This window comes from Hoplias malabaricus, chromosome X1 (assembly GCF_029633855.1).
Source record: "Hoplias malabaricus isolate fHopMal1 chromosome X1, fHopMal1.hap1, whole genome shotgun sequence".
Classification (NCBI taxonomy): Eukaryota; Metazoa; Chordata; class Actinopteri; order Characiformes; family Erythrinidae; genus Hoplias; species Hoplias malabaricus.
Genome location: NC_089818.1, coordinates 6499060 through 6525555, shown reverse-complemented (window position 1 = coordinate 6525555; position 26496 = coordinate 6499060). Strand labels below are relative to the sequence as shown.

Genomic DNA, 26496 nt, shown 5'->3' with positions numbered 1-26496 from the left:
TTAAAATGATACATTCTCTCAGTTTAAACTTTTGATCTGTGATTTGTGTTCTATTCTGAATAAAATATTAGATGTTGGCACCTCCACATCATTGCATTTAGTTTTTATTCACAATGTGTTTAGTGTCCTGACTTTTTTGGAATCCGGTTTGTACTAATGTGGCCTGGTTTGTTATTTTAGGATTAAAGCTAAAAGTTATGGAATGTAAATGTTCTTAGCATGATGCTCACCGCACAGTGACATGACCCAAACCCATATAATGTTGGAATTAATCAACTTATTGTTTTGAAACCTACTTGTGTGTTCTGTATCCACGATTAAAATTAAGAAAGCAACTGTAGTCACTGATATTTGTTAGTAAATAAAATAGCTGTGTGGCATAGACCTGGTTCCTAGCAAACACTGTTCCTGTTTTATACAGATCTCTGTAATCCACATTCTCACAAACTATTTCATTTTAACCCCTGAATTAACTCAGCATGGTATTTAATGTGTTAAATCCAACCCGGTCTCACACTCACTCTGATATAGTCACATATATAGGGGTCTGTAATTAGTGACATAGTGGCATATTTTTGACATTTTATGTGACAATATCACAATCATAAGTGAATGGGTAATTACCATAGAAACACTATGTGACAGTAACAGGAAAACTCCTCCTCATTACAGTCGTCATTACTGATATAACATAGAAAAAGGCATAATATATATAAGCCACATAACATAGGCTGTTATTCCAACAAAGGCATAAAGTATTTTATTATAATATTTCTCCTAAGCAATGTTTATTACTGGTGTCCTACTTTAGCTTTAACCCTAACGAGATCATTTCTTTCACTTAACGTTATTTTGACTAATTTTCAAAGAGTTAATACTGAAAAGGACATTTCTGTAGCCGTTATTTGCTTTGATATTTTAACATTATATTTTCTGTAAATAAAAATAAGACTGTGGTATTGACGGATGGTAATGACGCCTGAAATGAGGAAGTGTTGTCGTGTTACTGTCGCATAACTGTCGCATAACAGGGGGCACTGATATAACGGTTTTTATGGTAATTACCCATTCACTTATGATCGTGATATTGTCGCATAAAATGTCAAATATATGTGACTATATCAGAGTGAGTGTGAGACCGGGTCGTTAAATCAGACAGTTAGCATTATGCTAACTTCTGGAATAGTTTTCCCTTTCTAATAGCAATATTAGCCTTGTAGCAACAGTGCTAACACTAAAACAAACTTCACACACAGCAAATGTGTTATGACCGAAATATCGTTGTAAGGGAGACATGTGTAAATAAGATTCTTAACAAAATCTTCTGACTTTGTTGGTTGGGCTTTTGTGTGTGTGTGTGTGTGTGTGTGTGTGTATGTGTTTGAACAGATGGCATGGTAAGTGTGAAGCTAAAAGCAGGAGAAGGAGGATAAACATGGCATCGTCCTAGTAATATTTGAATACTAATATTCGGGAGGAATATCTGGGCAAACACAGCTCTCCCCTCCAAGCTCATCCTTTATCTAATTACAGAGGGTCAGGAAGCAGTAACTGCTTTGAGGTGGAGAGATGTGCTTCTCATATCTGCCACCATCCAATTGAATTTCACAAACATTCTGACAAATAAGACTCTGGTCCAACTGGAAAAAGCTGGATTAAAATAAAGCACCTATTTGTTCATTTATTCATTCATACATTCGTTCATCTTCTGTAACAGCTTTGTATGCAAGAGAGGAACATACCTTGGACACAGAATCAGTTCATCACAGGGCATCACATACACTCACTCTCACACTCCACCTGCGGAGAGTTTCACACACTTACCCAGTCACTCTTGTACGTTCACACACGTGGACAATATTACACAGCCACTCCACCTACCAATGTGTGTGTGGACTGTGGGTGTAGGACTCCTGATGTGGTTTAAGGTGCAATCTGACCTATAAAGCTATGAGCTATAAACAGGAATGTGTTGTGGTCAGCCATTTTAGAAAAACGCTGTGCTGCACTTAACTTCTCAAACCTCCTCACGGCAACTGTCTCTACTCCTTTTACATACATTTACCTTCAGCTCAAAATTCAACACAAACAGGTGTTTATGAAATAGCACGGAGCACATCTGTAAACATGATTCATTCTCCGGACGTCTGGTCCCATTCACCACAACTGTAAACTTCTCCAAATTTTTACTTCCAGTGTAAGAACACCCAGATGTGAATGTTACTGCTCATAGGTTGATCTGTAATGGGGCAGGTGACTAAATGGGGATGCACTTAAAATTCCTTAGGTGGAAAATGAGGAGGCAAAAGAAAGCAAGCTAAATTAGAGAATAGGGATTAGTTCATCTGGCAAAACTGAGCATCTCCACTAAGACTCCAGAGAAGACTCGTAAGACAAAGCCCTCCGTAATCTCTCAGGAGAAGCATCTGTGAGCAGCAGGTCTTACCATCTGATCTAGGTTGTCTAGGAGGAACTACAGATATTAAGGAGATCTTTGTGATTTTTCTTTCCTCTGGACTATATAATCATGCAGAAATTTTAGTGGAATTCCCCTTAGAGGCTAATATGCAGAACAGAGATTAACAAAGCCGACAGTGAGCTGTGTTCTGTAACCAGAGCCTTACTGACAGCGAGCTTATGGGGAAGATGGTGTCCACCACAGAGGCCAGCAACAGTTCTGAAGGAAGTTAGCCTTCCGCCTGTGGTCAGATGTGGGTGTTACTTTACAGACGTGAGCTGCTGATGTGGTGTGTGCTACGCAAACACCTGCGGACCACTATCTTCCGGTGGGAGGGGGACAACAGCACGGTCAGTCAACGCTGCTAAGGAAGTGAAGGACACGCACACACGCACACACACACAGACGCACGCACGCACATGCACACACACACACGGTGGCGCAGCAGGTAGATGTCACAGTCACACAGAACCCTCTCTCACCCGCTCCGGGTGACTGTCTGTGAGGAGTGTGATGTGTTCTCTCTGTGTCCGCATGGGTTTCCTCCGGGTGACTGTCTGTGAGGAGTGTGGTGTGTTCTCTCTGTGTCTGCGTGGGTTTCCTCCGGGTGACTGTCTGTGAGGAGTGTGGTGTGTTCTCCCTGTGTCTGCGTGGGTTTCCTCTGGGTGAATGTCTGTCCGGTTTCCTCCCACAGTCCAAAAACACACGTTGGTAGGTGGGCTGGCGACTCAAAAGTGTCCGTAGGTGTGAGTGAATGTGTGAGTGTGTTTGTCACCCTGTGAAGGACTGGTGCCCCCTCCAGGGTGTATTCCCACCTTGCGCCCAATTATTCCAGGTAGGCTCTAGACCCACGTTGACCCTCAATTTGATAAGCGATTACAGATAATGGATGGATGGATTGATGAATTATATACATTTTTATTTTAATTCTGTTAATACATCCCCACTGTGTGTTCATGTACTGTACGTTTAAAACCACACCACTGCACTGTAGTCATGTGACTACTTTAATTAGTTATGCACAATATATTGGTCCGATATATTATTTGCTGATATGTGGATATTTTTAGGTCGATATTGGAGTTTTAGCTTATATTACAACCGATAACTTGTCGCTTTTTTTTAAAGCCTCGGGGCGTGATTCCGGGTAGGCTCCGGACCCACCGTGACCCTGAACTGGATAAACGGTTATAGACGAAGGATGGATAGAAAATGATCCTTCTTTAACTGTAAACAAGGTAAAATGTTCAATTAACTGTATTATAGTTAACTGAATATATACAATTATATTGTGTATATTGACTTGCGCTCTTATCACTCAGCACAGCAAACAAAACAGGCACAAATAAGACAAACACAACCTGTTTACACCTTGCATATCACGTTCAGATTAAACTTGTTTAAATCTTGTTATTTTGTTTGTTCATTTATTTATTATCTCTATCTGCTTCATCCTGTACAGGCGGTTCCTGGGTACAGCCAGGTGTTAAAGGAACAATCAGACATGATTCTTCTCCCTGTTATGAATACATCAATTATAGTGACACCTAGTGGCCTGAAGTAGAATCTCTGTAGTAAATTTATTCAAAACCTAAATGTAGGCGACCCACTCTGTGGAGCAGAAAGTAGTTCATTCAGAAACATCAGAGCAACTTGAACCCTGATCCTGTTAAAGCTGGGCTCCGTGGAAGCAGTGGAAAAACGAGAAATAAACACATTCCTTACTTTTATTAATTTTTGGTACAGTTTTGTGGTTGAATGTCAGTGAGGGCACATGTTAAAGGTAAATGTAAAAGCACCGTTTGAGTTTGGGGAGCACAGCTCTAGTGGGTTAATGGGGTTTGTGTTGTGGAGCTGCAGTGGGCCCCAATTTCCTTCAACTGTACAGCGTTTTATCAGGTGTTGGACATTCCTTCCAGGGTCATCTGGAGGCTGATTAAACACTCCAGGCTAAGAGCAAAGCTGCATAAACATTTGAAGCCTCCAGATGAATCATGATGATGGTAAAGTTTTCGGAGATGCATACAACATGTGGCAATGTTTGGAGACCAATGTATTCTCAACCAATGTTTCTTCTGCAAGCAAAGGTATTACAGGGAGTTCTAATCTTCTGGAAAAGCTATATGCACTACCTGTTAAAGCATTTGTGTGTGTGTGTGTGTGTGTGTGTGTTTGTGTGGGCCAGGGGGTGGGTGTGGGGGGGCGGGCATGTGCACAGACATTTTTGGAGGCAGGTGCTCAAGTCAAAAGAAGGGCACCTATCGCCAAAGACAAGCATTGTCAGCAAGTGTGATGCCTAAGTGCCTCCTCCAATTTTTTTTAAAGGACACTTCAGGCCAGAAGCCACGTAATGTTTGTCTGTAAGCACTTATCCAGTTCAGGGTCACAGCGGGTCAGGAGCCTACCTGGAATGTTTGGGTGCAAGGCAGGAACACACCCTGGAGGGGGCGCCAGTCCTTCACAGGGCGACACATACGCTCACATTCACTCACACGGACACTTTTGAGTCGCCAATCCATCTACCAAGAACTGTGGGAGGAAACCCACACGGACACAGGGAGAACACACCAAACTCCTCACAGACAGTGGCTTGGAGCAGCAGGACCCTGCCAACAGGACCCTGGAGCTGTGTGACAGCGACACTACCTGCTGTGCTTTGCACTCTATTACAGTTAAAAAATTAATTCAGTCAATCAAAGCAATAACAGGCGTAATTTTAATATCCAGTGATGTATACTAATGTGGGTTTGGATATCTTTAAATAGTTAAACCAGCTCACATCCAACCTTCTAATATTTCATCTCTCTATTACACTGTATTCACTCAAACTACTACACAACATCCTTCAGATTCAGGATCATCACGTATTCAGCAACATTTCGGCCAATCAGCAAAAAAGAAAAACCTCCATGGGACACTGACCTTATTTCTCCTCATCAGTATGTAAATATACACGGCAGACTTCCCCTCCTTTGGGGCTGTTATGTAAATAATGTATGTCCAAGACTGGCATCGCAATGGAAAGGCAACAACATTCAACATATGACAAGAAAATAACATCATCTGGTTTTTACTTATAATTTAATCAGTACGTAGCCATGACTTCAAAGGGTCATTGTTGGACTTGTGGGGACTCATTATACAGTTGTTTGGACATGTGACCTCCACTGTTCAAATGTTGTCCATTTTCGAAGCAAATATACACTGTTCTATACAAAGTAGGAAACAAATATATAAACAGGACAAACCTAGAGTGCAGTTTGTATTTATTTGATTTGAGTTTAAACAACTAACTAAATCTTCAAACAGCATTTATACTGACCCCTTGTGGCCTGGTCTAAATCAAGATGTAAACTAATTAAAAAACATGGATGATCCTATACAGAGGGCCTGCTCTATGGAGAAAAAACTGGTTGATTCACATTCATTACAATGTAAAGTGTGAGGTGTGCTTTGAACATTCATTCATTCATTATCAATAACCGCTTATCCAGTTCAGGGCCGCGGTGGGTCCAGAGCCTACCTGGAATCATTGGGCACAAGGCGGGAATACACCCTGGAGGGGGCGCCAGACCTTCACAGGGCAACACAGACACACACACACAAACACACACACATTCACTCACACCTACGGACACTTTTGAGTCACCAATCCACCTACCAACGTTTTTGTACTGTGGGAGGAAACCAGAGCACCCGGAGGAAACCCACGCAGACACAGGGAGAACACACCAACTCCTCACAGACAGTCACCTGGAGAAAACCAACACAGACACAGGGAGAACACACAACACTCCTCACAGACAGTCACCCGGAGAAAACCAACACAGACACAGGGAGAACACACCACACTCCTCACAGACAGTCACCCGGAGAAAACCAACACAGACACAGGGAGAACACACCACACTCCTCACAGACAGTCACCCGGAGAAAACCAACACAGACACAGGGAGAACACACCACACTCCTCACAGACAGTCACCCGGAGGAAACCCACGCAGACACAGGGAGAACACACCAACTCCTCACAGACAGTCACCTGGAGAAAACCAACACAGACACAGGGAGAACACACAACACTCCTCACAGACAGTCACCCGGAGAAAACCAACACAGACACAGGGAGAACACACCACACTCCTCACAGACAGTCACCCGGAGAAAACCAACACAGACACAGGGAGAACACACCACACTCCTCACAGACAGTCACCCGGAGAAAACCCACGCAGACACAGGGAGAACACACCACACTCCTCACAGACAGTCACCCGGAGGAAACCCACGCAGACACAGGGAGAACACACCACACTCCTCACAGACAGTCACCTGGAGGAAACCCACGCAGACACAGGGAGAACACACCACACTCCTCACAGACAGTCACCCGGAGGAAACCCACGCAGACACAGGGAGAACACACCACACTCCTCACAGACAGTCACCCGGAGCGGGAATCGAACCCACAACCTCCAGGCCCCTGGAGCTGTGTGACTGCGACACCACCGTGCCGCCCTGCTTTGAACATGCAAAATAAATGAATAAAAATAAATAACTAAATAAAATGCTGAAGTTTATAATTATTTTATAATGTTTACTAGATTTTGGGGGTAGAGCAGCAATTCTGAGAAGGTGCCATTGGGCTCACAAGTGACACAAGGTTCAAAAAGTTGACCCTGTTTTTAAGAGCATGCAGCGTCCGAGGCCGAGGATCCTAGACAGCAAAATCAGCCTGGTTCTCTGGGTGTGGAGAGGTGGACTTCCCTCTCCCCCATCTGCCAACTGACAGTGCTAGATATCACAGGTGTCTGTGGGCTGATGTGACAGATCTGGGCAGAGTATGTTCCCCCAAGAACATTAAGCTGGTCAGTTTTGCAATAGCAGCTGTTTGAAAAGAACGGGTGGGTTGGCTTCACGTGTCAGAGGATAAACGTGTTTGCCCACACCCTCCCGAGGCTGGGGACACTGTGTGGAAGATGGATACGGCTAATTACTGAAGATAACACTTTTTTGTTGGGGGTTATGGGGGTGGCTAGCGTGGGAAACACTGTGTGGTTTGTTTTCCATTTAAATTGTTAACTCAGAGCTGTTGATGGAGCTGTTTCTGAGGCTTTGACACTTGAACGTCCACATTCCACAGAACTGAGGGACAAGCAAAATATATTTGTTTTGGTTTGAAAAGTACAGCGATATCTACTAATCTAATCTCAGCCTCCTGCTGAGAGCTGATTATCCTGCTTTTAAATCTTTCAGTTCTGCTGGGAACCAGGGTCAGCGGAGGGAGATTATCACATGGGGTCCGTTTGGGAGGATTAGCTCAGGGTCTTATAATATGCTTTATTATGTGTACAAATAGGTATTAAAGCACTTCTGTGTAAAATCTAATCGTAATTCAAAATCCAAACTTATTTGTTCACCTTACATTGTGTAATATGGATTGCTTCAGTGTTCTGACAGCTGTTAGATCTCACATTTCTCCTAAAGCATTAAGAGGAACCTGCAGTACCTATTTACTCCTTTGGGATTCTGAATTACACGACATGTTAGAACATTCTCCTGAGGATTTGGTAGATTTCAGCCAAGTAACCTGAGAAAGGTCAGGTGCTGGTGTTAGTGATTTAGTTCTGGATCACAAACATCTCCTCCAGAGAAACTTGATGGTGCTCAAGCACTCCCTGGTTCCACAGGGATTTCTAGACGACGCTTGGCACTGAGCACAGTGATGGCAGGCTCATGTGCAGCTGCTCCACAAAACTAAACTAAAAACAAAATTGTTGTTTTATGTAAAACATGCAAATCCGTGCTACGACGTGTACAAAAGCAAAGCGGTACACAACAATGACAACAAAAACCCATTCACAGTGTTACAGATGAACCTCAACCTCCTCGCTGTGAAATAACAATGCTTTAGAACTTCAGAACCTCGGAGTTCATTCAGCTCAACAACTTTAAACAAGTTCACAACATTCTTCAACAATTTCTGTCATGTTACATTTTGTCTGTGTGTATGCTCTGCGTACTTTAACCCCCTTTGCCCCCCACAGAGCAGGTGTGATGTGGTGGTGGATCATTCTCAGCGCTGCAGTGACACTGACGTGGTGGTGGTGTGTTAGTGTGTGTTGTGTTGGTGAGAGTGGATCAGACACAGCAGTGCTGCTGGAGTTTTTAAACCCCTCAGTGTCTGGACTGAGAACAGTCCACCGACCAAAAACATCCAGCCGACAGCGTCCTGTGTCACTGATGAAGGACTAGAGGACGACCGACACACACTGTGCAGCGACAGATGAGCTACTGTCTCTGACTTTACATCTACAAGGTGGACCAATGAGGGAGGAGTGTCTCACAGAGTGGACAGAGAGTGGACACAGGGTTTAAAAACTCCAGCAGCACTGCTGTGTCTGATCCACTCGCACCAGCACAACACACACTAACACACCACCACCACCACCACGTCAGTGTCACTGCAGCGCTGAGAATGATCCACCTCCACATCACACCTGCTCTGTACGCCACTGTGAACAACAACACAGACAAACTTGTGTTTATTCACTGATGTAGTAACTTATCTACCCTGTTTCCCGACACAGAGATACACACTCCAACGGTGACCAACCTGAAACAGATGGTGTGCCAGTCTGTGTTGAGGGCCTGGAGGTACTGCTCATCGTAGATGTGCTGTCTGCATCCCGCACACACCGGCAAACTTCCACCAGCTGTGGAACAGAAGCAGAAAAGCTCAGTCAGTTCAGGTTTTAAACTGTTAATAACTTTAAATTCCTCTCTATCACACACACACCGATCCAACTGCAACCAGTGCATCGGCGCTTTGCAATTATTCCACAATTCAACTCAGCAGCTGCTAGGGTTGGGCGGTATAACAATAATACAGTATACAATAATGCTGTATTTAAAAATGTGGACGGTAGCTCAAAATGAGGGCGGTATTTAAGATGTGTGTGGTGTGTCATATTTTGGTTGTGTCTTTAAAAGGCGACTAAAATGTTCATGTGCATTTAAGAGAGCCACCGGGAGGGGGCGCTGTGGGAGCTCAATGACTGCTGATGTCATGTCCGGGTAAAAGAGGACGTCTGGTCACCCTACCATTAGCGCCAGCTGTGCTTCTAAACAGTGTAGAACTGTCTTTTTTCACTTGTTTTCAAACTGTTCTGTTCCTTCACCACCAGTTGCTGAAATTTGCTCGCTCTCAGAAATGGGTTTTTATCGTCAACACGTGTGTCGTTGTTCACTATCGGGATGTGTTTAGCTAAATTCACTCAACTGTGTGCTCACAGATATAAGGCTCAGCGCAGTCTGACAGAGCTCCCCCTCCCCACAGTAATACCGCATACCGAGATAATATTTTGAGACTGTATTACGATATGAAAAATGTGGCTACCTCCCATCCCTAGCAGCTGCTTTCTTTCAACCTTTCTGACCCATCCATCACTGCACAGAAGAGAAGCATCTGCATATAAATAATTCTACCCTCCTCCAAAAGTTACATAGTGCCGTTTCTGCAGTGCAGAGCCTGAAGTAGCAATGACAGAGGCTCCCTATTACTGATCAGTGGAGCATCACAATGATTTTAAAGCTATAAGTTTTAAGATAAAAACACTACCTAGTGTTACTATTAGGCCTGAAGCTGAAGAGCAGAAAAGCTGCCGTTCATCAGGGAACACCGTTCTCAGCGGTTGGTGTGTTCTCAGTTTGACTGAGCACTAAGTCAGAGGAGAGACATTTGTGAGATTCTGGACAGTTTTGTTTTTTTTCTCTAAAAGTTATTTTAATTGAAAAAAGATCAATGTTTTTTGCTCCAGTTCTGAGACTTTTCCCAGTGTTTGGTTGCATCTGGTGTTGGAAACTAATTCAGTATCAATACATTCACAATAACAATGTTTCAATATTAATGACATGATTTTTAAATACACTTTCAATATTTCAATATACTGTATTATTATTATTATTATTATTAATATGCAGCATCTGTCAGTGACTTATGCTCAATAAAGGTCACTGCAGTCAAGTCACTCCACTCAGTTTTAAAGATAATTTAAAAATATTAATATCAGCAAAGCCAACAGATCTATGTTTGTCATTGGCAGTTCTTCCTGTGGATATCAGAATTATTTTGTCTGAACCATGACTTCAGAATTATATCTTTATATCAGTTTTGTTCATGTTATTTAGCCCTAGTTGTACCTCACATTTAGTTGGTAGAAACAGTGTATCTTGGGTCACACACACACACACACACAGTAAAACACCCACACACACAACAGAACCAAGTGGAGAAGTTGATTAAAACCTGCCTCTGTGTCAGAACATGAGCAGTTCTGCGTCTCACATCTGCTTATGGAAGAATAAGTTCTAGACTCAGCTGGGAATGTTCTAGATTGAGTCCCACTGAGATAAACCCAGAGAACAAGAACAGCACATAAATCTTTAAAGGGAAAGTACTGTGAGCCGCTCTCGGAGGAACCTCCACGAAGAACCGCTGCAATATTAATGAAGATGAAATAATAAAGAACAGATTTCAGAAATGATTAAAGCCCTTCTCCAGTGTGAATGCGGTGTTTAGCAGTTGTAGCGTGTCTGCGCACGGACGTGTTCACGGACAGGATGCCACACAGAATTTCATACCTCACACATCTCAGGAACCAATCCTGTCCACTCTGGGCTTTGCAGCTGTGCGTGGTGGAAATGTGGGTGGAGTCTAACGCATTTGAATAAATGCATATTCAAAAAGCTGTATGAACTGAAAGAAGGCGTATTAAGGTGTAAAGTCAAACACAAGACCCCTTTAAAACATTTGTGGAAATAACTTAAAAATCTGTAAACACTGAGGAGAGAGTTAATCTAAGACCAGAGGAGGACTTTTAAAGACAACTCAAAATAACAAGGAGAAGAATTAGGGGGGAAAGTAATAATAATCAGGGGGAAAAAATGCGAAAAAGTGAAACAAACTACTTAAGAATATAAATAAAAGAAAAGTAGAAAAGCAAGTAAGAATTTTAGAGATGAAAGAATGGAATAAATAAAAAAGAGGTAAGAAAAAGAAATTAATGTGAAGCGGAAAGAAAGAAGAAGGAGAAATTTAAGAAAAGAAGAAAAATAAGAAAAGTGTAAAAATTGTAAAAAAAAATTAAAGCGAGAAAAAGGACTAACAAAATATACACAGAAGGAAAGACAAAGTAAAAATGACTAAAAAGAAAGAATGAACTGAAGGATGATAGAAAGAAGGGGTAGAAATGGAATATAAATGTGGTATTAACCCTTTAGTGACAAGAGCTGCATCTTTACCGCAGCACGGATCACACCTCTCCACCTTAAATGCGTCACAATGTTCTTAAGAGCTGGAGGGTTTTAATGCGAGGCTAGAATCCAATAACCACAAACACGAACCTTCGTCCTCTCCCATGCGCTCGTCCTTCCAGGTACAACACAGCAGCATCAACCTCATCCACTCTCTGAGTCCCAGCTCCGCCACACGCACACAGCCGAACCGGGCTCCCTCACAACGGCAGAACCGCGCTCTGTGCTTCGTCTTTCCTGCCCGGGTTCTCCGCAGAGACACGGTGAGTTTAATCAAACCAGCCGTGCTCCGGACCCCGCTCCAGTCTCAGCAGCGGCAGGGCTGCGGTCCTCTCTCTCCCCGCCCGTTTACCGCCCGCCCCGCCTAGGAGCCGCAGCTCGCCATTGGCCGCTACTTCACGAAAACATAATCTTTACTCTTCTTTGATTGGCTGAACTCAACCCCACCCCCTGTCTTTCCATTGGGAGAGAATTCATACTTATCCATATTCACACGCAGTGGCAAATCCTGGATCAGAGGGCGGGGCTTGTCTGAAAACGGGTGGTCACAAATAATCGAGACTGGCCCAGTGGAAGTGATTGGATCTGTTTCGAGAAGAGCTCTGAAACGGCCCAGAACCGAAGCAACATTTACAAACAGCACTGTTTAAAAGATTTAAGACAGTTTTAAACACTGTTTGTAAGATTTGGTATTTCTGCTCCTTGGCTCCCCCTACAGTTGCAAAGTGTAATTCACTTTTACAGCACTTTCCTGTAATCAAGGAGGAAGGGGAGGAACTGGACGGAGGGATAGAGGTGGTTTCCTACCCTCCTCCAAAAGTTACACAGTGCTGCTTCTGCAGTGCTGGGCCTAGGTCTCAGCATTCATGGGGTCACTGATTTGATCACTGGCAATGCCTCACAAGAGCCTGGGAGTTCCAGAGAGCACAATTAATCTCCATCTCCCCTCTCTCTGCTTAGCTATAAATAACAAATGATGTAATGTCAGATGTGATACGATAACATATGATTACACCAGTGTAAAATGTTTACATTTCTTTCCCATTCTTGCACTTTATTTAACTGATTTAACACCCCGTGGAGGGTGGCACGGTGGCGCAGCAGGTAGTTGTCGCAGTCACACAGCTCCAGGGTTCGATTTCCGCTCCGGGTGACTGTCTGTGAGGAGTGTGGTGTGTTCTCCCTGTGTCTGCGTGGGTTTCCTCCGGGTGACTGTCTGTGAGGAGTGTGGTGTGTTCTCCCTGTGTCTGCGTGGGTTTCCTCCGGGTGACTGTCTGTGAGTGAATGTGTGGGTGTGTGTTGCCCTGTGAAGGACTGGTGCCCCATCCAGGGTGTGTTCCTGCCTTGTCTCCAATGATTCTAGGTAGTCTCCGGACCCACCAAAACCATGAACAGGATAAGTGGTTACAGATAGTGAATGTTTATTGTTATTTTGCATATCTTGTATTGTTGAAAATTTTTCATTTGTACTTGTGTACTTTGTCATGTGTGAGTTGTTTTATGTAGCACCTTGATCCTGGAGAAACCTTGTTTCATTTCACTGTGTACTGTAAAATGTATATCTTTAGAATCATGAAATCCACTTGACTTGACTGATCTGGGCAGTTTGCCTTCTCCTGTTTAGTGGTGTTGTGTAAACAGCTGTTCATAAAGAAGTGGTGGATAGGCCTCAGTTTCATGGGAGACTTATTGATTGTGGAAATTGCAAATACATATGGAAAAACAACTAAAATAATCCAGGTTTAGAATTCCTTTTTTCTACATCAAGAAAATGAAAACAAAGTAAAAACAAGGTTGTATTTATTTTACAGACATTTTTTATTTAGTTTTCACTGAAGCAGTTAAAAAGCCGGGTTTTCTCCGGGAAAAAGTCAAATGTGCATTGTGGAAAAAGTGCAGTACCCCCACCCCCTTCTATTAAATAAGATGGAAATCCCACGGCACATAGAGACATTGTAAGACCTGGTCAGGCTCACGGGCAGGTCTCATACAGCACCAGGCAGAAAGAGCTCAGTTAGTGTCGTGTTCTGCTGAACTCTAAACAGTACGGTTTACCAGTGCCGTGGAACAACAGGATTTACTGAGGACACACTCAATGGATAATGGAACGGTAATACATCGGCTAGTGAGGCTTTACTAAGAGAAGCTCAGTCAAATAAATCAAAAACACTCATACACATTAACAACAGCACACTTCAGGGGTCTCACACACACACACACACACACACACACACACAGCTCTCGCTCTCACACACAGCTCACATCTTAAAAAAAAAAAAATCTTATACAGTATTACAAACTTCCACAGTGACTAAAATGCAAAAGCTACTGAAAGCAAAATAACAACAAAGAACAATAGTTGTTGTCATAACATGTGTACACTCTCGGTAATAATGTAGAACAAAGTCAAGTTCAAATGGTGCAAACACAACAGCAACAACAAAGCAAATTAACCTGTTGTTTAATGATCCCATGTACGTTATGCAGAGATATATAAGAGTTAATTCAGACAGTTAACACAGACATTCCAGAACGAGCCTTGGGAGCACCGTGTCCCTGGCTTTAGGGGACGACAGACATTTATGTTTTCCAGGATCAGCATTAGTTACTGTATTCCCAACCTCCCTACACACACAGACATGCACACACACACACACACACACACACACACACACAGTCTCAGACAACAGCTTCACTGATTTTCCAATTTTAAAAAGCTGACAGCATGTTCTGAACATTTCTAGGAGTCGAATTTCAGGATAATCCCCTTGCATTTCCATTTCTGTTGCTTTTAATATTCTGACCTATTTTTAACATAAGGCTGTCCTAAAAAATGTACAACAAATTGACTAATAGAAATTGTACAAAATAACTTGGAATAAAATGCATTATCACATTTACATCAACGTCTATTTAAAGTTAAGAATGTAAATGTTTTTTTTTTATGTATGAAACCCATGAAGGGTCAAAGAAGTTCTACTCATTTCCTGTTTTTAAAACTTTTCCTTCCCTCAACTGTATTTTCTTCTGATGAAGTATAACAACAAACAAACAAAAAACCCTGCTAACTCTCAGCATGTTATACCAAATTTCATCTGTAAAACAAAAATTAAAAAACACAATTCAGTGGCACCCTACTGGTCGATGTTGGTGTAGCATGCTAAACGCTAGCCCGGATTTTTTTTCCAATGGCACCTCAACAGCGGAAACAAAATGGAGAGAGGAGTGAAACACTCCTTTAATCAAAATCAATACATTTGGGTCATTGGAGAAACTAGGGTGTCCCAGCTTTTGCGTCAGGTCAGAATCGCACTAATCGGCACCTATTCTCTAGGATTTCCTTTGGGAGAATTGTTCTCCCATACTGTTACATACTGTTAACATAATCAGGGCTGGTTCTACAAAATATACCAGCAGAGTTGGATAATCTGAACTTACATAAAACACCTTGCCTTAAGAGTAAAACAACTTTAGTAAATCTTTGGTCTTTGGTCGGCCCTCGGTCTCCAGAGGGAAATATCCTGGACTTGGACAGATATTTTAATACAGATTACACAATTGCACAATAAACTACGGCAGCCAGTTTCTCCAAATCAAAAAATAAAAAACAGCAACATGTTGGAATGTGTCACAAGATCAACTGCAGTTGTGATCTCCATCCTCACACATCCTCTCTTTTTATTTGGGATAGTTAAATATATTTCCTGTAAGTATAAAACATATTTGTACATGGTGGGATTTCTTTGCATATCAAATGTACATTCTAGATCATGCAGTAGCACCATTGTTTCTTGAGGTCACTTCACATCTCAAGAGATTGCTCATTTTCTTCTCCTGCCGCAGTATTTGCCTTGGCATCCCGCAGCACCTGCGGAAAAATCACAACAGTAAAAACCTGCATTAGGATATGAGGTAACATTCTTATTACAGGCTTAAAAACTGAGTTATTACACGGTTCTACTGTGGTTATCCTGAATCACTGACAGCTCTTATTGTACCTATAGTCTATGTTCAATTCTCCTTGGTCCTTGTGGTCTACACATAACCTTCAAATGGATTTGTATACATTATATGTCCAAACCCACTTCTAATGAGAGAGTTTAGTTTTTTTTTACAGCACAGATAAGCTCCCAAGGACAGTACTGCCATATGTTTAACTCGGAAGCAGCTGCACATGAATCTAAGCTCTCCACCAACAGCTAAAGACATTCCGTGGAGTGATCAGGCTCCATCCATTACTTTTGGGAGGAGCTGGACTGGTGCTGGTGGGCAGAACGCCACCAAATTCTCACAAAGGGACTTTAAGTACCAGGTTGACATACTTCAATTCAGAAGAAAAATTTAAAAGAAATATGTTTCATGTTGCATTTACAAACACAGCCTGTTTAATTGTAAGGGAAGGAAAGGTTTGTAAAATGGAGGTGAGTGCAGAGACACTGTAGCGTAAAAACAGGACAGGAGAAAAGAGAGAGGTGATTATGGAGGGGGGGGGGGGGGGGGGATTAGTGCAAGCTCTGTTACAGACACTCGCTGGAAAATAACCGTGCAGCCACCAGTGACTTCTCAAAGACATGCCAGGCTTAGTGACAGGACCGTGTTTGATCCCCTACGTCGTACCTCTGTAGGCTCCACCCAGGAATCCCTGCATTGCTCCGTATTTTGCAGCTTTAGCTGAAAGAAAGAGAAAAACGATTTCACTTATATCCTTCCTCAACAAATTTAACTGAGTGAATTCAGCTACCTTCAGTGCTTATAAAATGTCACGAAATCCCAAAGAAAAACCTCTGAATAGGGCTTTATTCTGAAACAGTGGATACATTTAGAGGAGAGAAGAAACTTTCATGAAGGACATTTGCAAAGTAACATAAAGCTTGTCACACACCGGTTGCGCCATGCACTACAACACACCATGCAGCATTTTGATAATACTAGTGCTATTAAATTAAAGCCACTTCAAGACCACAAGTAGATCATATGACTGGAAATTTACACAGAGAATGGCAGTCAGGATTTGGTATACAAATACTAAGGCCAAGTTTCCTCAGCTAACGTTACTAGCCTAGCCTTGTACAGCTTGATCTCTCAGCTCCAAAATAGCCAGTGTGTGAAGAGGTGGTAAACTGAAACCAAGCTTCATAAATGGTACTGAACACTTTATTTAATTTCATTCATGAATACAGATTGTAAAAATGAACTTGAATCTGGTGTTTATTTAGGGTGACCAGATCTGAGACGGTGAAAAAGAGGACACACTTAGCTGAACCTATGTGTGCTTTTAGGTCCTTTACACCGTTATTTGCTACACAAAACAGGGGAATTTCCTTTTTAATTCATCCGAGAACTTACATTTCCGTTTCGGCATAGCTGCTCGAAATGAGGGTGGGTACATGAGCTTTATCTGACGTAAACAAGGACTACTGACGTGCAGACTGACCAATTAAATGTTTACAGAGAAGGTTATTGACCAATAACGGTAGCTCTACAGTCAGACCGTCCAATCAGAAGATTTTAGGCTACTTCACCACTCCCCCTTCTCACTCAAGCGAACCAATCGGAGTAGGGGAGGGCGGGACTAGTTTGTGAACGAAACTTCTCGAAGTTCTATGTAAGCTCTAGAAAAACAACATCCCGGACGTTTGTGAAATTCCGCCCGGACATTTTTTTAAGTATAAAAAAGAGGACATGTCCAGGTAAAAGAGGACGTCTGGTCACTAGTTTATTTGCTCTCCCTGCCTTTTCACTTTCACCTGCTGGTTGCGTTGCTGAGCATTTGGGGAGCTGCCACCACTGCTGAAAAAAGTCCTAGAGAAACCTTGGTATATGTGCCCCCATGACTGAACAAGTGTTGCATGATCTCCAGAGAAAAATACAGACCAACAGAATGGCTTTAATGATGCTAGATACTGTCTCATCCAACATCAGGACCAGACCTCAGTAATGTGAAAGCAAACTTTGGACCTACAGAGTATTTCAAGTAATTCAGACCTGAAAGACGCTGGGGCATTTGTAACACCACGTGACATGACTCTTCTCCCTTTGGCCAAACACCTGACTTTATCAAACATGCAACACTATGCAAATATTGAGATAAAAAAATCATTCAGTGCTTGGAAAGCTGCTGAACTTGAGCATAGAGAATGAAAAGAGGTTGTGTACCTTGCTGCGGAGTCAGCCCTGCTCCATATCCTCCTGAAACACAAAGAAACAACATCGTCTTTTAGAAATTACTGTATCGAAATACAGTTGACGTAGAAATGAAATGCGTGAATGAATAACGTTAGCAAAATTAACAGAGTCCATGTCAAAGGTTAAACCCTAGTAATGCCAAATCAGAAAGCGATGCTCCAGTGGAAGCTTCATTAAAAGTCTCAGGGACATTTGATACAGGGCCTGCTACTTTCACAGAGTCTGACTGTGAACACGAGATGGAGAATGTTAATGATTCCTCTTCAATGACTTTCACAGCATCTTTCAGGAACGTCACGAAAGCGTTTGCAATCAAACAAATTGCAATCAAACTCTCAAAGCTTGATTTTTGAGACAGAATCACGTTCCAGGAAAAGCACGGAAAAGGATTATGGAGCTGATTTTTATGTAGATCTGTGTTTGTTGAGTTTTACAGCTGTGACTGTGACTGATAAGTGGAGTGAGTTCATGTTGTTTGTGAATTGTGTTTAAATTCCAAAAACAGAAAATCAAATATTTTAATATTTGATTGATTTTATTTTTGTTCCTTGTCCTATTTTTTTTGTTTGTTTTTAAATGCGTAAAACAGTGTCATTGGTTTCCCCAAGTACACAAACCTTCCTTTGATTTAAAAGACATTGTAAGTTATACAGCTGTATGTTGTGGATGTCCTTCAAAATAATTACTAAACATCATTGTCTTTAAACTTAGTGAAGGTTTATTTTTTTATGATATTCTTCCTGTAGATAAGGATCTGTACCCATTTGTTTATTTTGTTTGACCCAGAAAGCCACTGAACTTGAGGAAATACACAATAGCAAATGATGAACCACATCAGACTGAAGTAAGAGTAGAGTTTCACATTAAAGCAAGCAGAGTCTGTTCTATACACACTTTGCATAATATTTGCACTGAGTTGGGATATGATATTATACAGCACACAGCAAACCAAAGGCCAAAGCCCCACACAATCCAGCCATTCATTCAAACATGCCTCCATCAGTTCACATGATCATCAGTGTCCTCTTTCTGGTCAGAGCTTTTGGGTGACATCATTTTCACAAGTGGTAAAATAAAAATATATAAGGTGGGTTAGAAACAGAAGTCCCAATGAAATCTGTAGGTTTAATGTTTTTTTCTGCATATCTCTGTTTCTCCCCATTCGTCTGTTCCTCCCTGGTTATCCACCGATTATTAGCTTTCATTTCACCAATCTGTAGACACACCGTGTATAAGACAAAAGACAGTTGATTAAACCTCAGAAAATCTGCCTTTTTAAAGATGACTTCAGCAACTAGGCCAGAGCCTATTTCTCACGTCTCCCAATGAAAAATGGCCCTGGCATGTTTTCACTGGGCTCCACTGGCACTGATTTATGGTGCACGCTCGTGTCCTTTAGGGTCAGCAGATACAAAAGCAAATTAAATCCTGGAACCTATAAAACAAGAGTGAGGCTACCCTCAAATAAACCTGGTCTATGAGTGAGGCAAACAGCAAGCAGTGAACCATAGATTGCACCTCACTCTGGAACAGATTCCTTCAAATAATTCTTTAAAAGGTTAAGGGTACTGAGAGGTACCTCGTAGCCCACCCAGGGACTGTCCTTATCAGAAGCCCAACCCAACTCAACTGGCTCCCCACACCATGAAGGAGCAGCAGCTCTACTTCTCTCAACCAATCATGGAATGTAACCCCAGGAGCCTGCTAGAGAGAACTCATTTCAACCGCAAGTATCCATGGTCTCGTTCTTTCAGTGCTTGCTCCTGAGTCCCCAAAGTGATGGGGGGTGTAAAGACCAGTAAACTGAGGGCAGTGGTATGGTATAATGAGGGAAATGTAAAACGTCCATTCAGAATATTTTAAATAGGGACAACCACCCCAGTATGTCAATCCAGAGACCCTGTGCCCAAGGTCCTCTCTTCAAAAGAAAACCCAGTTGATGTTCTTACCTGGATAAGCCTGGGGGGATCCTCCATAACCTCCTGGAGCAACTCCTCCTGTGTGGGAGAGATTTATTTCTCAGAACTAAAAAGCAATAAGGATTCTCAGGAGCCTAAGTGCTCTCTTGGCTCGGCGAACCTGCGCAGCATGTGTGGACTTGAAAAGAGCTTAAAGAACCAGTGCTGCTCTAAGACGAACCAGTTGGAGCACTTTCTGAAAACATACAAGGCCCTGTTCTGTCTTGCAGAACGCTGTTTACAAGACAATGGTGCGACACTCTGCTTCAGGAGTCAGTTTACTGTTTTTGATCCCGATGCTGATATTTGAAGATTAGGCAGGAAATAAATGGGAAAACTCTGGCCGTGTGATGAAGGAATACTGCTCTGTGTCTGTGCTGCAATTCTTATAATTGGGCTCTGTTTGAGGGGTATTAAGCTGTCCAGAGTTGCGGTGTGCTTTTTGGCGGCTGAATAGCAGTCGAATCCTCACAGGAATTGTCCAATATCTAGGCCTGTCACAGTAGCCATTTTTGTTGTTGATATATGTCATAGAATTAATGACTATAAACAATATTATTGTCATTTTAAGACAATAAAAATTTGCTATACAACTAATACAAACAACTTTATTAAAAAAAGAATATCTAAAAATGAAGTAGAGCTAAATTGTATTGGTCGCTGTATTTGTTATGAGCTCCATCAGGAAAAAGCATGTGATGGATTTGTTCTGTTCTTTGGGATAATATTGTTTCCATAAGTGTGTGTGAGTGTGTTGGTTTACGTGATTTACGGGGATTTCAATGTTGAACACTGTGAACAAAGCACTTCTGGGAATAAAATTACAATTGTCATTTTTATTACTACGCAACAGTTTCCATAAAATGACAAAGGAGCTAAGAATGTTAGAATATTTAAATATTTTACACCTAAAATGCTATTAAACATATTTACAGAACTAATACAATGTGAGATGTTTGTGCTGCATTTGAAACATTTAGAGCATGAACGTGCTCCACTCTAATACTCAGTTACCTCCATCCTAATGCCTTTATCTCATTCAATCTCATAGTTCTACAGGGTGGGTCTCTTTAATGGTTGAATAAACACTTTATGGCATCACTCCAAAGTGTACACCATGCTGAGTCTTGGTCAGATGTGCCGCTACACTGTTCTGGAGTCAGTAGAACTACACTCAGACATCCTTCAGTTACTTCAACGTGAACCATTACACACAGAGAGAGCTTAAAATCCATAGAACAGCACTGAGAGAAGCAAAAAAGAAAGTGGCTAATGTAGTTAATGCAGTGTGTGAGTCAGAAGTGTGTAAAGCACCCAGTGTTGGGCTCTGGAGTTCCTCTGGGATGAAATGGAGTGGTGTTTATGATCCAGAACTAATGACCAGCACCAGCACATGAGCTCCTTGATGACTTTGTGGCTTGAATGCTACATCAAATCAAATCAGTAACGCAATGTTCGGGCATCTAGTTTAAAACCTTTCCAGAGGACATGGGCAATACAGGCTGTTTCTGAAGTAAAGGGATACAAAGTACTTACTAATCCCCTTCATTTCATAGGTAATGTTGGATTATGAGGTGCCACAAACATTTGGCCACTCTTATAATCAGTGTTCTCACCTTGTTGAAATCCTGTGCCCAAGGAGCCGTATCCTGCATCAGAGAGAGCACAGAGAATCACAGACTGCACTTAAGACACCCATTTTTTAACTTACAAAAGTTCTTCCTCTGATCAAAGATGCTTTATCTGTCCCTCACATCTCCTGGGAGTCTCACTGTGTATAAATCTGTGGCCGAGTTTAGCAGAAATGCCGTTAGAATTGAAGACTCTAACGGTAATATCCTTCCGCTGGGAGTCCATATCCTGTCATTTCCCCTTCCTCGACCACGGCTGAAGGCTGCGTTTGAGTTTGTCCAGCTATTAAACCCAGCACATGAGTCAAATTCAAACAGAATAAGTGTTGCAGGAGAGAGTGAGTCAGTGTATTTATACCCAGATTACAACTGCTGGACCTCTAAAGATCCAGGGGAATCCTTCCCCTCTGTGAAATTAACCCCAGGATATACAAACCGTGTGTGTGAATACTAAATCATATTCTGTGTTTATGCCGAAGCTGAGAGGTGCTCCAGGAGGTGATCAAGAGCAACTCTAGGAAAATAAACTTAAAATGTAAAAGAAATAATCTTGAAGGTCATGTCATGTTTTCTAATTTTTGTAGCGTTGTTGATGTGAAACATCTTTTTCTGCAAAATCACTGTCAGAGTATCTGTTTAGATAAAACTACAAGGAAACAACAGTGAAACTGCACATATAACACATCCATGGCAGTGAAACACACACACACACACACACACACACACTCGGAGCAGTGGGCAGCCAGCCACCTCAGCACCAGGGATGGTCAGAACAGCAGAGTGGCCATGTTTAATAAGGGTTTAGAGTTACATACACATCCAGGCCACTAGGTGTCACAATAAAAGCTCTTTTGGGTTAGATTTTTGTGCTCTTCAGCTATAGTTATAAGTTGTGGGCTATAAGTTTTATTTGCAGGTAACATATACTACAGAAACAGGACTTTCACTGCTGGAGGGTTCTGGAGATTCTGCTCACCTCTGTGTTTAGTCTAAAGAAGGTCAAACTTGTACCTGGTTTGGGAGGTTTTCCACCAGCTCCAATGCCAACACCTGTAGGATACCTTCCATCTGGAACACACCAAACACACTCTTGTTTTCTCTGGGATGTGCAAGAACATCAGGAATGTTTAATGTGAACTGGTGTACAGGTGAATTACCTGCTCCAACTCCTCCTACTCCAGTACCTACTCCTCCCACACCTGACAAAGAGAACAGGAAATAATCTGTTTAGAATCTTCTGACATTTTTATGTTGAACCATGAATATTTTTGTCACAATTGAAAAAAAACAAACCCTCAAAACCCTCACAAACCCCACACCTACCTGGTGCTTTAAGAGGTTTGGCTCCTGGTAGAACTCCAGTTCCGGTTCCTGTTGGAAGTCTACCATAAGGAGCTGAAAAAAAATAAAGACACATCAGTTAATGTGGTCTTGGAACAAAATAATCTATGGTTTATTACTAATACGTACAGTATCCTGTGTAAGGAAGTCCACCACTGGGAACTGTGGAAATAAAGGGTAATGGGGATTTAAACTGAAGGACGTTTAAAGAAATATTTGATCTACCACCACCTCATTTTTAAAAGCAGAACAAAGTCAATGAAAGCAGAGGTGGGCAAAGAAAAAAAATATAAAACATTTTATGTACAAAAGTAAAAACCTCTATTAAATAGAAGTACAATGCTTACCGATTCCTCCAGTCTTAGGAGGTTTCACAAAAGCACCTGAAGCAAGAAAGAAAAATAAAAAATAATACACTTACAAAATTAAAATAATAAACATATAACAAGAATTAACTCGAAGCACACTGAGGGACAACCCGGTCTCACATTCACTCTGATATAGTCACATATATAGGGGACTGTAATTCGTGACATAGTCGCATAATTTCAACATTTCACAATATCACAATCATAAGTGAATGGGTAATTACCATAGAAACACTATGTGACAGTGAGAGGAAACTCTTCCTCATTACAGTCCTTACTGATATAACATAGAAAAAGGCATAATGCGAATTACAAATCATAGGTTCTTATTCCAACAAAGACATACAGTATTTTATTATAATATTTCTCCTAAGCAATGTTTATTATTGGTGTCCTACTTTAGCTTTAACTCTAACGAGAACATATCTTTCACTTAACGTTATTTTGAGTAATTTTCAAAAGGTTAATACTGAAAAGGGCATGTCTCTAAGCGTTATTTGCTTCGACATTTTAGCAAATAATGAATTAGTAACGTTATATTTCCCGTAAATAAAAATAAGAGCGTTGTATTAACGGTGGTAGTGACGTCATAATGAGGAGGAGTTGTCGTGTGACTGTCACATAACACGGGGCACGGATATGACGGTTTTTATGGTAATTACCTATTAATTTATAATTGTGATATTGTCGCATAAAATGTCGAAAATATGCGACTATGTCACGAATTGCAGTGACTATATCACGAATAGGTGTGAGTCCAGGTTGTGAGGGAACACTATGCTGTATATTTAGTGGCAGCTCAGCGAATTACACCATTAAAAATAAAATAAATAAAATAAATACAAGCTTAGCAAAAACTGGAACACAGTGACCTCTAGTGGACAGAAATACGCTAACATGGCTGCGTTAATATTTCATTCATATTTCAGTCAGTTTACCTCTTATTTATATCCTTAGCCTTCTTTTTTTATTTTAATTACAGTGCCGCCTGGAGTCTCACTCTTTTCCTAACGCTTTATCTGCTTATTTTAAGCAAAACACTAGCCCCAGCAATAAAATGTAAAACTACACATAGTAGTACATCTCTATACTGTGATTTGCAGATAAACCTACATAGAAACACATGCACGATCTTGTGCAGCAAAGGATAAATATAGTATAAACACTCAGCTTACCACCCGGCTGAACGACCCCACCAACTGTGGAGAGAAAGAGATGGAGCACAATTTTAACCACTGCATTAACACAGAGACTAATATTCCTAACAGCACACAACATTCATTCATTCATTCATTCATTCATTTATTCATTCATTATCTGTAACCGCTTATCCAGTTCAGCGTCTCGGCAGCACACAACAAACAAGTTTATTTAATGTAAGGGCTTAACACTAGGCTGCACAGGTCCTGTGAAAAAAAATAAATTCAAAAATATTATTTAAAAAAAATGTTATATTAATTTTTATGGACCCCTGAAGTTTGTCAGCAGTTGTATAATCTTGAATAAAGTATTTATTATAAAACATAATTGTCCTATAGTAGCGTGTATGACATGTAAATCCTATGATCTACATCATTTCAATAAAACCTTATCTCTGACCAAAATGTGTAGAGTCTTAAAAATAAAATTAATTAGAGACCAGATTATTTCCAGTGCACCAACTGAACTCATGCATGTTTAATCTCCATAATAAAAGAATAAAATGCACTGGGGTGCTCCAGATGGAGCTGCACATGAGTCTAAGCCAAACACACTCACACTCAATTTTTAGTGGACTGATGGAGCAACATAAGCAACAGACATTGCTATTGTCCGTGTGCCCTCTGTGTGTGTGTGTGTGTGTTTTAAGTCTAGATCATTCCAAATGGCACACATTAAATCATCTGGGAGGAATTAAGTTTGAGTTAAACTCTTACCTGGAGCGATACCAGTGGCACCTGCAGAGAAAAGCAGAACATTACAATATTATAAAATGTAAACATAAAGCAAGAGGATATACAGGCCTGGATGCCAGGCTGAGTTTTAAACCAATGGTTTGGCAAAAAATCTCATACTCCACCATCATTGTATACCACCAACACACATTGCAGCCCATCAGGCCACGACAGGTTCAGTGCCTGAATGACTTTCCTTTAGTTTCCGTACTTTAGCACTGGGCTAAAAGGCTAACACTGTCTAAAGAGTAATCAGTCCCTCAGATCTTTCTTTAAATATGTACCTGAAGCGTTTAGATATGGTTTGAGTGGTTTGAGAGAAGATATTTCTTACAGAAATATGTCTTTCTGTGGTTTATTACTGTTAGCCTTTTAGCTCAAGGGCTAAACTAAAGAAGACCACGTCTGAGGTGAAGAGAGAGCCCTGTGTTGTACATTTCTCACCAAACCTTTTTAGCATTAATATTTATTTTATTTACCTATTTGGACCTTTATCTATAAAACTTTACCAATCCATTACAGATTATTTGATCAGAGAATGAGCTAAAAGAGCGTTGAGTGCATTTCAGGCAGAAGGAGCTACAGGGATAGTGGAAAATGGAAAACAGAAACAGACGCACAGGTGAAATTATAGCACTTTCTTTTACTTTCCCCTGACTTGGTTGGTTCTAGGTAATTCTAACGTCAAACTAAACTCCAAAGGACATTCTGAAGCTAAGAACTGGGTATTCGTTACCCATTTTGCTTCAGTTTGAAGCATCTTCTCTTCTGGGATGTCTTTGGACTGGAAGTTAACACATTTCTGTGAGAATCTGATGGCATTTAGCCATAAGAGCATTGTGACTGTAACCATAGTGAGATCAGGTTCTGATGGATGCTAAATGTACTGTAAGGTGCGTCGTCTATACAGAGAGTGCAGAGGAATTAAAGTAGATGAATTCACTAAAGGGTCCTTATACTGTTTCACCTCCTTCTCAGAATCCCAGAAACATATTCCCAGTTACTCTGACCACTGTCTGTTTTGGTACTCAGCCAGTATCTAGAACCTTGGGTCTGTAAAAGAAAGCGTTCGGAAAGATGATGTAGTGTTTATGCAGAGAAACAGTGAGTGGAGCATGCAGTGCAGATCTTACTGGACTCAGGGGCCTTGCCCGTTGAGACAATAGCCGTCGGTCCTGCCAAGAAACAACAGGTTCCACCTTCAACTCTAAACAGTTAAAGGAACACAGCACAGAGGTGACCAGAGCTTTGTGGCCTTTGGTGGCGCTGCCAGGACAGGGTGGTGCTTTTGCAGTCAACAGGCTA

The 26496-nt window shown here is 41.4% G+C and overlaps 2 protein-coding genes across 7 annotated transcripts in view; both read right to left on the bottom strand.

Moving 5' to 3' along the window:
• Window positions 1-12120, bottom strand: part of limk1a (LIM domain kinase 1a) — a 73033-nt gene extending 60913 nt beyond the window's left edge. The window contains exons 1-2 of the mRNA XM_066652556.1: window positions 11864-12120; window positions 9075-9174 (exon numbers count right to left, since the gene is read on the bottom strand). Of these exons, the coding sequence (XP_066508653.1) occupies window positions 9075-9174; window positions 11864-11921 (158 nt within the window). The 5' untranslated portion in view covers window positions 11922-12120. The remainder of the gene's footprint in view (window positions 1-9074; window positions 9175-11863) is intronic.
• A 3028-nt stretch (window positions 12121-15148) lies between these two features.
• The window catches only part of elna (elastin a), an 80311-nt gene continuing 68963 nt past the window's right edge, over window positions 15149-26496 (bottom strand). For 4 of the 6 annotated variants that reach the window (XM_066652718.1, XM_066652721.1, XM_066652720.1 and 1 more), the window contains 13 exons: window positions 26325-26366; window positions 25174-25194; window positions 24433-24456; window positions 23237-23272; window positions 23019-23051; window positions 22872-22943; window positions 22706-22747; window positions 22560-22616; window positions 21534-21566; window positions 19909-19956; window positions 17930-17962; window positions 16391-16444; window positions 15149-15641 (listed from right to left, as the gene is read on the bottom strand). In XM_066652718.1, coding sequence (XP_066508815.1) covers window positions 15595-15641; window positions 16391-16444; window positions 17930-17962; window positions 19909-19956; window positions 21534-21566; window positions 22560-22616; window positions 22706-22747; window positions 22872-22943; window positions 23019-23051; window positions 23237-23272; window positions 24433-24456; window positions 25174-25194; window positions 26325-26366 — 542 coding nt within the window. In that variant the 3' untranslated portion in view covers window positions 15149-15594. The remainder of the gene's footprint in view (window positions 15642-16390; window positions 16445-17929; window positions 17963-19908; window positions 19957-21533; window positions 21567-22559; window positions 22617-22705; window positions 22748-22871; window positions 22944-23018; window positions 23052-23236; window positions 23273-24432; window positions 24457-25173; window positions 25195-26324; window positions 26367-26496) is intronic. The other 2 variants (XM_066652719.1, XM_066652722.1) reach the window with 2 other exon arrangements.